The sequence below is a fragment of the Onychostoma macrolepis genome, chromosome 19, assembly GCF_012432095.1.
Source record: "Onychostoma macrolepis isolate SWU-2019 chromosome 19, ASM1243209v1, whole genome shotgun sequence".
Classification (NCBI taxonomy): Eukaryota; Metazoa; Chordata; class Actinopteri; order Cypriniformes; family Cyprinidae; genus Onychostoma; species Onychostoma macrolepis.
The window spans coordinates 8,324,337-8,339,202 of NC_081173.1; the positions used below are offsets into that span (position 1 = coordinate 8,324,337).

The 14,866-nt window shown below is 38.4% G+C and overlaps 1 protein-coding gene across 8 annotated transcripts in view; it reads right to left on the minus strand.

Moving 5' to 3' along the window:
- The window catches only part of gabbr1b (gamma-aminobutyric acid (GABA) B receptor, 1b), a 125,710-nt gene that overhangs the window by 50,240 nt on the left and 60,604 nt on the right, over positions 1-14,866 (minus strand). For all 8 annotated transcript variants that reach the window (XR_009267393.1, XM_058754318.1, XM_058754317.1 and 5 more), the window contains exon 7: positions 4,926-5,086. Coding sequence is in view for 7 of the 8 variants with exons in the window: in XM_058754318.1 (XP_058610301.1) it covers positions 4,926-5,086 (161 nt within the window). In the remaining variant the exon portion in view is untranslated. The remainder of the gene's footprint in view (positions 1-4,925; positions 5,087-14,866) is intronic.

Consider the following 14,866-nt stretch of genomic DNA (forward strand, 5'->3'; position numbering starts at 1 on the left):
ATAAAGCAATAAATACATACAGAGGACAGCTGGAGTCCTCCAAGGACACATGCATTTACTCATATATACACCAAAAAACTATGTTTGTTTGCTAGACATGTACTCTCATCAGTCTTTAACCCGACGCTGACAATCAGCATCTTTTTTTCCCTCCATTTGTCTTAAAATAACTGTCAATGAGAAATCAATATCTCATTTAAATGATAATAGTAGGTTAAAGCCACAATTGATCATGTGTTGAGAGCAAACCGAGTTGCAGCCAGTGGCCTTGAGCACAGCCAGCATTTCTAAAGCTGGGCTTTTGTTGCGTTTCTCGTTGTTTTAGGAACAAAGAAAAGCTTAAACAGGGGCAAAACCTAAAAACAATAAAAAAACAAACATGAAATTAAAATGATTCAAGGCTTGATTGGTGCAATCACGTAAATTCAATTGGCAGAAGCCTGTGGCGGCTGACTGCTCTTTACTTATTGGCGTCTAATCTTGCTTCCTTATCCTGACTCATCTCTATTTATGTCGCTCCCGATGCTTTTAATTTCTTCTAAACATCCTGCTAAATTACTCCAATTATTTCAATCGCAACAAAAGAAGCATTTTAGCGATTTCAACTGCTTTTCTTTTCAGAATTACAATGATTTCCTGTGAAAAGCATGAAATTAATGTGACACTCCACACAGTTATGTGAGAGAGTTTCTTCAGCTGTCTCTATTGTGAACACATGCCTACACATTCTTTTTAATAAAGTAAATAAAATGAGCAAGATTGTACATAATGCATTCAGGCACATGGTATGTCCTCCAGAGTCTTGAGCAGACTCTCTCCAGACTCCCTTGGGGTCGTCAGCAGAATCATATCCCCAGAACGGAGACTTTGTTTGGGCTCTAAATCTCCTCCCTGTCCTGACTTTCCAACCCTGAGGGAAGCCATGCGTGAGCCTCACTCTTTTAAAGCACCTGGGTCCCACCGAATCAAAACAACTACAAAAACTGAATTCAATTTTTTTTGAAAACACAAAATGTAGATTATCCTGAAGATCGGAGGAACATTTCCTAATTTGATGACTGATTTGACTGCTCATGTAAGGTTCTAACTACACAGAAAAATACTATTTGTTACTAGAAAACTATTTTGTGATCTTTAAATTATACTACTTATAATTTATCAGCTAATTAGCATTAATATGCATTAAAATAATCAAAAGTCTAAAGACATTTATAACATTACAAAATATTTCTATTTCAAATAAATGTTGTTCTTATAAACTTTATATTCATCAAAGAATCCTGAAAAATGTATCAGTTCCCGCAAAAACTTTTCAACGCTGATAATAAGAAATGTTTCTTGAGCAGCAAATCAGTATATTAGAATGATTTTTTTGAAGGAGTAATGATGCTGAAAATTCAGTTTTGCATCACAGAAATAAATTACATTTTACAATATATTCAAATACAAAACACTTATTTTAAATTGCAATACTATTTAACAATATTACTGTTTTTGTATCAAATAAATGCAGTCTTAGTGAGCATAAGAGACTTCAAAAACTACAGAATATCTTACAAACCCGATGCTTTTAAACAGTAGTGCATAATTATTAATTAACATTATACAAACATCCAATTAGAGAGTGAGTCAAATGTTAACTGCTCTGATGGGTTCAGCAGATTCAGTTCATTAGATTGATGCAAACGTGTATCTGATTTCATGATTCTGATTTTGACTGATTGAGTAAAAGAAGTGACTTAAACAGTCATTTGTTTTTTAAACCGTACCACAGTAACTGGTCTGTTTGTTTCTGCATGCAGTCACAGTGAAGACAACACAACAGAAAGACATTCTCACAGTCAGCTAAAACATTTTTATTTTCCATAGTGCTGTTGATTAGAAGTGAGGAAAATACTAGTGTTTGCTGAGTAAGTTCACTAAATATGAATAAAGCTTATAAACTCTAAAACAAAATTAACTCAGAGATATTATTAAAACATTTAGTCTCAAAACACTCATTATTGTGACTTGGAGGACAAGAAAGGATTGCAGAACTAGTTTAATGACACACTCTTTATGAAACTTAATTGCCTAATTAAAAGTCCATAAAATGATCAGGATACTTGATATTTGCATAAAATTAAACAACATAGTGTTTTTGCAGCTCAAACAGTAGCACAAGGGCATGGGTTTGATTGCTAGGTAATAGATGAACTAGATGTCAAGAATTTAATTCCCCCTATCATAGATTTATTTATTTTCTCTAAAAAGGACACATTTTCTGCCCAGGGTTTTACTTACAATCTGGGAACCATACGCACGCACTCTCTCTCTCTCTCTCTCTCTACACTGTGGAAAAAGCGCTGATGAGCTGAAAACCTTGACAAAAAGTTTGAGTTTAGTATTCTCCATTGAGATATTCTGCTCATATTAAAGTGTCATACAGCCAGTTTGTGTTCCTTCACATGGTAATTTGCAGTTTGTTGCGTAAATCTGCCATTAAACCTTCTTCGCGTCAAACTGTAATAAATCCAAACATGCATCTTGACTAGATTGTGGTTGCTAAATAAATGCACTTATGCAACCCCTGTGCCACAATACAATGTTTTGTTGTTGTTGTTGTTTTATTAGAAAAACTAGAATACAATTAAAAATTATTGGAATTAATATTAGGGTTTTCACTCTTTTAGCTTTTGAGTTTTACCTGTTTTCATAATGTTGATGTTAAATGAAAACAATCATGATCAGTAATCACTATTATAATTGTGAGCAAAATAATTGTGATTATCAGTTTAATCATTATGCAACATGACTAAAAAATAAATTTTCATCGACTAAAACTAAACTAAATTTCCCAGACTTTTAGTCAACTAAAACAGGATAGGTTGACTACATATGATAAAAACTAAAAAGGTTTTTGAGACAGGGCTAAGACGGGGCATTTTTCTTCTTTCTTACTTTTGGAGTGAATGGGAATGCAAAAATTATATTTGTTTTTCATAGTTTCTGTTCACTACTCTACAAATTTACCGGTCACATTTTATATTAGGTGGCCTTAACTACTATGTACTTACATCAAAAAATAAGTACAATGTACTTATTGTGTTCATATTGTATTGCAAAACACTCCTGCTGCTATTGAGGTGGGATACGGGTAAGGTTAGGGACAGGTTTGGTGATATGGGTAGGTTTAAGGGATGGGTCTACAGTGTAATTATAAATGTAATTACAGAAATTAATTACAGATGTATTTTTAAAAATATAAGTACAATGTAAAAACATGTATGTACACAATAAGTGCATTGTACCAAATGATTAATTTAAATGTAAGTACACAGTAGTTAAGGCCACCTAATATAAAGTGGGACAAATTTACCCAACTATGATGACTTCCACTTCTGAGAACCCTGGAAATGAGGAAAGAGTCCACTTTTAAATACTGATTCTACAGCACTGAAAACACATAGAACAAGGGATTTCAGAGTCTCTTCCATCATTCAAATCAGTGGACGAACAAACCCCAAAAACACACTAACGACTCCACGGTGCAAGTGTTAAGGCCAAGTGATCTCACACTCAGGGGAAATCAGGCACAGGTCCAGTCCATACTAATAAGCCTGGCCCCCTCGTACCATCCCTATCACCCCACGGAGAGCGTCGTCCTCCGCTCCAATCAGAACGGCCCAGAACCGTGCTGGGCACAGGTTTAATGAGACTGTTCTTTCTGTGGATCGGGAGGGAAAATTTGGGTCTGAGTACCTAAAACCCAACTCAGATGAAATGTTCCTGCTCGCTTTATCCCTCCTGATGACACAGCAGTTTCCTGCTCTCTAAATGTAGCTGTCCATGGTGCTGAATCCTAATCAGACACAGCTCTCTGCATGAGCGTGTTTCTGTGTGCATGCATTCATTTGGATCCGCAGGGGTCCCGAGTACATCCACCTACCGCTGAGGATCAAAAACGATGCTCTCAATATGTCCGAGTGCAGACGGAAGAACGACACTTCATACGGCTATAGTCTCACACCAGCCGGCTAATTTCTCCCATTTATCCATCTGCCTCTGTTTATGCAATAATCATAAAGGGCCGTGCTTTTTTCTCTCTTTTGTCAGAGCAATCTGTGGCCTTATGTGTTTGTTTGAACAGCAGTGGTCTTGGTAACTGTTGTCATGCCAACCTCCACCCCCAGTCTTTCCTCCTTCTCCTGTATCTTTGAAGCGGGGTTCCAATGCAGACCCGTTCCGACCAATCACGTCGAAGCTCTTAGCAACACCGAACAGTCACAGGGAATTAACTGTTTGCACTCTGCATGTATCTGTATGTCTTTTCCGTCTAAATCTCTGGCTTGCACTCTGCATATGTGTGTGTGTGTCTGTGTGTGTGTGTGAGAGAGAGAGAGAGAGAGGCAGTATGCATTGGCATCTCTTGTGCGGGGGAGGAGGCACGCAGGTGGGAAAGATGGAGAGAAGTAGAGAGAGAGAGAGTGAAGCAAATGGAAAGATACGAACAGGGAAAGCGGAAGGTATATTGAGCTACTATGAATAGATTTTTGCCAGCAAACCTCAGGTGACAGCATAACCGATGAATAATATGATGCTGTCAAAACATTCCTCTGCGCAGCTTTAATGAAGTCATGCCGAATCAAGTACAAATTCCCATTTAAAGAACATTATGTTCATTAGCGTCCACCAAACCCCTATTAGCATACTACAGCTGACCTAATATGCTGTAGTAAAATGTAAATTTGCTCAGAAATCTCCTGTGAACACAAATCTTCAGCAAGCCACAGATAATGACACTCCACACAGTCTGAATAAATAACATCAACAGCAAGTAAACACTCTTATGGAATGACTAGTTTGGTGCACACTCAATTGCATGCTATCAAACAGTTCACATAATGGAAAGTAATTAAAGAGGCTCACATGCAGTGCTCACTTACCATACTGTCATAGTAGATTAATTCAAGCTCATAATCCGGAAGAATATCCGTTCTCTTGTTCACCAGATCCAGGGCCATTTGGGCAGCAGGGAGACAAGCCTGGCCACCCGGCCATCCGCCACTCATCGGGAACAGGGCTCCGATGTACAGCTTCTTCTTGCCTAGAACGGGGCAGGACCAGGACAACAGTAAAGTAAGGGTGGCCAAAATAAAGTAGGAAGTTGATATCAAGCGCCGTCCTCTGCTGTGATGCTGCCAGGATAGTTTGGCCATAGTGGGCATGAGTGTGTGCCAACACAGTTTATGTTCTGGATGTTATTTTACATGAAAGGCAAGGCTGTAGGTTTTTGCCAAGAATTTTACTTTCATAAAAAATATTTTGAACGGTATAAATTTCAGTCTCCTTCAATGCTAATATTATTAATTCAAAATATCACGTGAATGCTGCACTGTCGATTACCCTGAACTCCAATAGATCTCTAATATACTTTTAGACGCACTAAAATACACATTTACATTTTCAACTTGGATGCGTTTAGGACAACAACATCGATGGCGATTCAAATGCATGTGGTTTTGATTCCTAATCAACGTAATAAATCTGCGGAGAGGAAATTTTAACTATTAGAATCGCGTTAACAAGGTCCGCATATTGAAATAGCCAGTGTTTACATGAACGGTTATAAAACGTACTAAGTTTCAAAGGTTCACCAAAGTTTTAAATAGCCGAAATCAAGTCAACTGACGTTAAAAGTTAACGTGGCGTTACAAACCGTCTAAAGCTACGGTTTAAAATTTAACAAGAGCGCACATTCACGCGAAATAGCGTTAAGGAGCGCGAGCGCTAAAAACAATAACAATGTGTCGTTGTCTCAAGAGTTTTTCATGCTGTAGTCTTATACTCACGCTTCTCCTGAACGCGAAACGAATAGAGCACAGAAATGAACGTTACATGTTTGTTTACAGAGAGCGCAGTGTTACAGACGATCCGCTGGAATCTTCTGTGCGCGTCTTTAGGCGAAACGCGACGGTGACTTCGGAGTGAAAACCGATTAGCGCTGAGAAACGGAAGATGTCTTTGTGGCTGATTGGTATCAAATCCAGTACGGAAACAAAAGAGGCGATAAACGAAGTCACAGCAGTGAGTGAGTGTGTTGTGTTCGTTGGATGCAGCAGGAGACTGAGAGAGAGAGAATGTGCTCGTTTATAGAGAGAGACAGAGAGCGAGAGAGAGACTGTGTATGTATGTGCGTGTGAGAGAAAGAGAGATAGAAAGGAGCGAGAGAGAGAGAGAGTCGTACATGTGTGGGGCTCATTTTCCTTCTCTGTTTCACAGAGCACTTTGAATTTGCAATCCCTTAACACAACCACACTGGTTTATTACCCACTCGTCTCCCCACCTTTTTTCCGCCAACTACACCCAAGCCATCCGCCTCGGATCCACATTTATCTTTCCCTCACTGTCTATTCCTCAGAACTTAATTATAGCACCCAATGACATCTTCCCTCTAGCACACAATTGCATCCTTACATTTTCAGTTGCAGTTTAGTCTGATTTCATGTCACTCACTTTTTGTTGTTGTTTTCCAATCAATATAAGGATTGAATGTATCCTGAAGCATTTTAGACAGAACCTACTATCCACTACATTATGAATCACATGCTTCGTTCCTCTCTCCCACACACCTTCATCTCAACTGCACCATCTATTTCCAAACTCCTAGCCACCGCTCACACTAATCCTGCACCTTACAGCAGATACATCGTGGTAAACAGGATTCATAGAGAACTGACTACATGTGCCTGACTGTAGTCTTCAATAATGTATCAACAAACTGATGGGCTGACACCAATCCTTCGCTTCCTCTAACTCTCTTCCTCACCTTCCCCCGAACCCAATGTTTTTCCTCTGAGCTGAGTGCCGTTTTTCTACACGTTCAGTGGCTTCGGTAACACATTCGCCCTCTCACTAATCCTGAGAGTTGATGAGAATCGCTGCAGTGATCTATCTGTTTTCTCCTGCTCCGTTTATTCCCAGCACACTCTTGACTGATCTTGCAACTTCTCTTTCTGCAAAAACACAGTGCAAGCCCAGTTACATCACATAGATACTCAAAGTTAGGGGTGACATGGGCCATGATCAAGCAGACCATGAAATGAATAATGAAATTCCAGCCAGAAACACGAGATATCGCTTTCAATAGATGCCTTGGGAAATTCAGATTGTTAGGGCGATTATTTTCAATGGCATTCTGGCGCAAAGCTGATTAGCAATTCTGGAATCTGCATGTTTTGAAACAACAAGAGTCTTTTTTTTTTTGGTAAGCGAAGCACTTCAGGCTCAACCGAGAAGGAATAGCTGCAGAGGTTTCAGGCCACCTTTCTGTTTCTCTCTCTCACAAATCGTTTCGATTTTTACATTCTCTCCAACATTAAAACCCAGAGGCACTGGTTATATATCAGAGAACTGGTATTAGCTTAGTAGCTGCTGCAAGTGCCCTGGGGTTGTGCCACAGATGAAATACACCCCTGTATGTGCGGCGCATGCAGAGTGGCGATTAGCCTCCAGGGTGGCGCTAGCACTCAATTCTAGACCAGTTTACCCAAAAGCATATAACTTATAAGAGAAACCTCAGAACTTCACAAAATTAGGTAAGCAAATGCAACTTATAATTTTAAACAAGCACACCAATTTTTATATAGATTGGCCTATAGGTGGCACTATAATGTGTAAGGTAATAGTTATATACAGTATTTCTATGGTAAATTACATGACATTGCTAAAATTGTGTTTCTCATCTCTGAAACATGGTAGAATTTTAGTACTCTTGCTGAGATCTAAGACAAAAGGACTTGATGGGGTGACCTGAATGGTCAAATGTGGCAGTGATCAATACAAAAAATGCACAAAAGTAGGGGTGTGAGATAACGACAAAATATATATATATATATATATATATATATATATATATATATATATATATATATATATCTCGATAGCGATGATCAGATTATATTTTGCTGAGCATGTTATTGTGCTAGTACTTTATTCAATAGTGATATTTAAAATGATTTTGAGGGAAAATATACTGTAAATATGAACCTAAAATCGCCAGTAGGTGGCAGCAAATCACTGCATGAGTGAGTCATTGAGTCATTCATTTAATTGATTTGTTCAAACGGCTGATTGATTGAAAGAAACACTGTTGTGTGTTGCTCAGAGATGCAAAACAGTCTTGCTGTGCATGGCTTTGTTTGTTTCCGTCATTCATTTTTTGCAAAAACTACATTTGTGAAATAGTCCTAGGGTTCTTGCCCGATCGGAAACAAACCAGTGCTCCAGAGTTCTCTACAGACGGAATATAGATAATCAAAAAACTTTGAACTTTTGATTCATCACCACAATAGTACAACAAAACGTTTGAAGTTTACTTAAGACTAAAGAGTGAATGAGTTAGTGATAGTCTGGAAACACAGTCCATATGTTATTAACTCGCCTCTTTTTTAGCCAATTAACACTTTGATGATTCATTTATTATTTAAATTATTCACACTTGTTCTTATGAAAGGGATTCTGATCTAATTGGTATGCTAATATTGATGCTGCTGCCTCTGGCTGAGCTTCAGTTGCCAACCATCCAGGCGGGCCAGTGATATTATCTGGAAAAAAGCTAGAATAGCTAAATATATAAATATGCCATGAACAATTTTGGGCTATTTTCCATTGATTTCCTCTTTGATGTATGTCAGGGGTGTCCAATATTTCTGGAGGGCCACCTTCCCCTAGAGACCCTGGACGTCTGTAGCAATCCTGAAGACCTTGATAAGCTGATCGGGAAGGAGATATTGCCATGCTCATAACCCAGGCTTTCTTACTTGTACCAACATGTCGAAAGGCCACTTTTATATACTGCCGGCACTCAATAACACTTGCACAACTACAGTAAGAAAAATATAAGTCAATTTCATGACTTAAGAGTCTTCCAAAACTGAACCGGACACTGGTAAAATATCTATTATACTACAATTGCTTGCAAAACTTTGTCATAACTTTGTCAGATTACACCGGTATATTTGAATGTGCACCGGTCCATACTAACCAGCAAAACCTTGACCTTTTGTTTTCTAATATTGTATGATAAAATGTGACTTGACCTTGCTTTCCACTGCAATAAAAGAGCTTTAAGGTGATGTCAAAGGACAGTTAATAAACTAATAATATCAGGGCTGTTATACTGATCAAATAAGTAATAAAACATGGCGTAACTAATTGCAAAAATTACAGCATTCCTTTAACATATTCCAAATGAATCCAAGGTTTCTATTTACAACTGGTTTTATTACTAAAACCTTAATTGTAATGGGAATGTTTTCAGAAGTCCAGAACACCTAGGCAGTCAGTGACAGACCAGTAATCAAAACTAATATATCATAGTTACAAAATTAAGAGAAATGACCACAACTGTGATTTCTGTCATAATCTTGCAGCTCTAGTGGTCAGTATACAGTACACTCTGTGCAGTAAGCACTATACTGGTATTCCATCTCTGTCAAAATCTGAAAGATAAATACTCCCTTTTACTGTCCATCTATTGTTGTGTCTGTCTGTGCATTTGCATTAAGAGGACTGAGTAGCATGTCCCGGGCTGCTCGGAGTAGGATCACGACACAGCAGACTGGATGTCACCAGAATTAGTATGGATATCCACACATGCTTTTTGAGAAGAATGTCAAGGTTGAAGGCGACTGGGGGAATATGAGGCAAAACTGCCTCTCGAGAGAAATCTCGCCGCTGTCATGCACAGCCCCGCAAAGCTGTAGCACGTGGAGGTCAGCAGCTCTACCCCACACTCCCTCTGCATACAGAAAGAGCTGGCAGCAGGCTGCCAACGTCCCTGTGGGCCACCTTTCACTGTGTCTGCCAGTAATTCAGACACCTGATGCACTTCATTGCTGCCTTAATGGGACCAATTAAATCACTCTCTTCAGATCTAAAGGCACGGATCATTTTAAGATACAGCCATATCCACACTGTCTGCTGGTTGGTGGGGAGTCAAATGGGATTGATTCTGAGATAACCGCGCAATTCGGCATCTAATTCGAGTATAAATGGACCTGCAGCCAGATCTCCTGTGTTTGATGGGCTCACACTCACAGTGGGAGGAATGATCTAAATCTCTGTCATTGTGTTCCTGTTCTCTGGACCTTAAAACTGCTGATGGAATTGTAATGAATTAAATGTTTCTGGTTACGCTTCTGATTCCTAAATGGTTCCATTAATGATTAATTTAATACTTTTAATGAATGAATATTTTTGGGGAAAAGTGACATTCCATTTCCAATTGATGCCAAATTTAAAGCAGTTCTTGTGAAGGATTTTTATGACATTTTAATGTCTTGTTAAAGGCAAAGAATAAATGCAACCCTATAACTGGTTTGCTATATGTTTAACAACAATACTAAACAAACAAAAAATGTGGTAATATTTGTAAAATACTGCTGATACACTGCATTATGAGTATCACATTACCTACCAGTCAGTAGCTACACTGATTTAAGTCTCTCAGTAAGCTGTAAACTGTTTTTGATGTGAAGCTGAGTTTGATTCACTAGACAAGACTAACTCAGATTTATTTCAGGAATCGATCCACACTGGTTGTGCTTTAGGTTTTAGATCCGCTATAAAGAATTGTTCAGAAGTCTGGCAACACTGGTTGACTTGTATGTTTTAGATTCTCTAAAATCAACCAACTTATAAGATTCATTAGTTCGGGAGCCATTTGTTTGAACTTCACTGTTTTGATTCACCAAAAAGAACTGACTTATAAGAGTCATTTGTTCGGGAATCAGACTACACTGATTGTGCTGCATGTTTTTGATTAATAACTGGCTCATAAGCGTCATTTGTTCAAGAATTTGTCTACACTCGTTTACGCTGTGCCTTTATGTTTTTTATTCACTTATAAGAATTTACTAAATAGAATTACTCATTCGACAATTACATCACACCAGACTGTTGAATTTTGATTAAAAAAATAAATAAAAATTGGACTACACTGATTGTGTTGAGTATTTTGAGTATTTTTGGGGGTAACTGGACTACACAGGTTACACTGTAGGTTTTTATAAATGGCTGATTAGAATCATTCATTCAGAAATTTGACTTTACATTGTATGTTTTTAATTCTCTAAAAAGAACTGACTCATAAAAAACGTCCATTAGACAATTAGACTGCCGGTTGTACTGTATTCTTTTGAATCAGCGAAAAGAACCTGCTTATTTGTTCATGAATAAGATTACATTGACTCTTATGAGCCAACTGTTTTCAGTGAATCTAAAACCTAAAGCAAAACCAATCGTTCAAGAGTTGGGCAACTCTGTTTGAGCTGTATGTTGTAGATTCGTTAAAACAAATAGACCTATTGGAGCCATTTGTTTGATAGTTGACACTAGATTTGCTGTATGGTTTTGAAGAACTGGCTCACAAAAGTAATTTATTATGTAATCAGACTACCTTAGTCATTTAATTTTTTCAAAATGGAGTAAGAACCAGTTCTCGATACCCAACTCTACTTAAAACCCACGGATGCAGTAACATCCATTTGTGTTCATTCCAGGTGCTGCAGTGAATCTGGCTTCTCTTACTAGAGAAATCTGACACCATTCCTTAAGTGAAGGGCAGCGGCTCCACAGCCATTTAACTCGCATTACTAATATGCCTAGGGTTTGGAATTACAACCTAGCCTTAATTACAGGATTGAGTTGCAAGGTCTTAATGGAAGAGCCTGGTTTGCATTTGTGCAATATTTCTTACTAGGCCATAAAGTTGGGGAATGTGCTCATTATGGGTTAGAGCACACAAATTCTAGAATACAACTGTACAAGAGTGTTTATTATTATCTTGTCCACAAAACACCTAAAATCAACTGTCAGGGTATATTTGATCATTAAATTGTGAAGAAATGTCAGAATGTACCACAAGGTCCTGGTTCAGAAGCAGATAAATGAGCTGTGCTGTAACCCACCATCAAGACACATCTTGTCTAAGAAAATGACACCCCATCGACATCATATTCGTAAGAGAGACTATCATTTTACGAAAAAAGACATCCTCTGCAATTACAATCGATTATTTGACCTCTACAGACAAGCGGATATAAGCGAAGTGACAGGTGGTTGCTGGCTAATGATCATGGTTTGCGCAAGTCGCCTTGCCATCCCACGGCTGCAAGGTCACATCGGGACACTGTGATTGGCTGTTCTGGTTGCCAGGTCACAGCTGGGCAGCTTGATTGGTTCTTGAGGTTGCCAGGTCACCAAACACAAGAAGGCAGGCAGACAGTTGTAAGGCGCCACTGATATGCATCACGTTCTCTGAAGCGCACAAGGACGAACAAAGGTGTCTGCTGGTATTTTTCACAAGGCATAATTCAATAACAAAAGAGGTCGACTCAATATGCGGAGGAGAATCAAAACCAGACACACAAATAACACATGACTTTGAGTAAATAAATACCCAACCCCCTACAGACGGTCTGGGGTGCGATCTCAGCATCCATCCAAAGACTTCCCTCTCATCACCCCAGTAATCCTTTTATTTGCCCGCCATGGAGTGCGTTCTCCAAACAGATTTGTTAGATTTGACACCAAATTTCATTTACCGCTAAATGCCAGAGTTCAGAATTGCATCGTGGCCCGTTCCCCAGGCCTCCCAGAAGTAAATGAATCAGAGAATATTAGGAGACAGATCACTCAGCCGCCATGATGACTGAGGAGCCAAGGCACGATCAAACATGGAGAAAAAAAGCGCCGCTCGCCACGCTCTTCCACGACAGAGGAGTTTTAAACCGTGTCTGTGTTGGATGCTTTAATAACAAAGCAACGGAAGAATCTATCTGTGCTGGGATTGCAGCACAGTGAGCGAGCCGCAACCGCAGCTCCCGGCTGCTCTGCTGAATTGGAGTGTGAAATATGACCAGGCGCTGCTTAATAACACACCTGCTGTTTTGAACGTCTGTCCCTCTAAATCCACCGCTAGCCCACTGATGGTTAACGCTCCTGGCTAAAAAGCGGCATGCTCTAAAGCGTGCGGTTCTTATAAATTACTGTTGAGCTCAGTCTGTTCGGTTCGTTCAAACGCATGCAGTTGCACTATCAGAGTGTAATTATGCAGTTCCATTATTTGCGTTGGGAACACGCTACATAGCGGACAGCAGGTAACGGCAATTTCCAACGACGTCTTTTAAGTCTTGCTGAGAAAATATTCCAGTGCTCCATTGCTGTCAGCTGTCATGGCCATCGCCTTTGTTGCGCTGAACGCTGTGGTTGCAGTGGAGCTATTTTGCATTCTTTTTCTTCACTCACTCCGTAATGAGAAGAATGACAATAAGACTACTTGACGTGCATGCCTGCTAGATTAAACTATGTGGTTTACAAAATTTGGTTGATCTCCAAACTGTCTCCAGTAACTGCCTACTCCACCTCCTCCTTCTGGTTTTGGATTTGGCTGCATTTACATGGCAAGGCCTAATACACAATGTCTGTTTACATTCACTTTGGACATTATCGACTAATAAATAATACCAAAAATTGATAAAACCCCACCAAACTGATCTATACCAGGCTATATATTGATATTGGTCTGCCCTGTGTGGTTCAATGTGGTTTTGTCTCCAATAAGGAGAGTCTGTCTGCATATAAAGCTCATAACAAAATGAAACAGGGCAGAAGAAAGATTAATAGGTAAATGACATACTTCAATATTTCATATCAATCATAGGAACTCCCATACTGTATATTCAGTAACCTGAGCACTATTCAGACGATAATTGTTTCTCAGGGTTATGCCTGAGAACGTATGCTGAGTTCTGTCAGTTACATGTCTTTGTATAATACAACACGGTGGAGAGGATGGTCATCAGTCATACAGTCCTGCAAGTAAAATTATTATTATTATATTATTTTTATACATAAATGTACAGCAATTTACTGCATACCTGTTGCTAACATTGCTTCAACTTAAGAGCTCCCTCTCACATTTCTGTCATTTGAGCCTTAATTTTACCAAAAAATACACATTATAGCACAGTGCAACTTGAAAAGGATGACTTTTGGATTCATTCCTGCATTTAAATTCACAGATGTGTATTTGGATGGGAATTAAGCTTCCACACATCCCTGTTTGTCAAAAAACAGTAAGCGATTTAAATTTTCTCATGGGTACCAACAGAAAAGCAGACATTTCCAATTTGACTAATCACTAATCCCTGTAAATGCCGAAATGACCTCAATGAATAGAGCTAAGAAACAAAGAACTAAAAGAAGAAATCAAACACAGTTGCATGTAGGTCAGTGTAACCGGATGTCACATATACACTAGCATTCAAAAGTTTTTTTTTTTTTTTTTTTAAGAAATTAACATTTTAAAGAAATTGTATATATTTTTTAAGAAAATAAACTAACACTTTAATAGCAAAGATGCATTAAATTGAATCAAATGTGACAGTAAAGACATTTATAATGTTTCAGCAGATTTTTATTTCAAATAAATGCTGTTTTTTACCTATATATTAATCAAAGAATCCAGTTTCTATAAAACATATGAAGCAGCACAACTGTTTTCAACACTGATAATAATAAGAAATGTTTCTTGAGCAGCAAATCAGCATATTATTATGATTTCTGAAGGATCATGTGACACTGAAGACTGGCGTGATGATGCTGAAAATTCAGCTTTGCATCAGAGGAATAAAACTGTATTTTAAAATATATTTAAGTAGAAAACAGTTATTTTAAATTGCAGTAATATTTCTGTTTTTACTCTATTTTTTATTTAAATAAACTGAGCCTTGGTGAGCATAAGAGACTTCTTTGAAAAATACAACCAACCAACCCCAAACTTTTAATATATCAGATTTAAAATCACACATGAAGTGGCCCA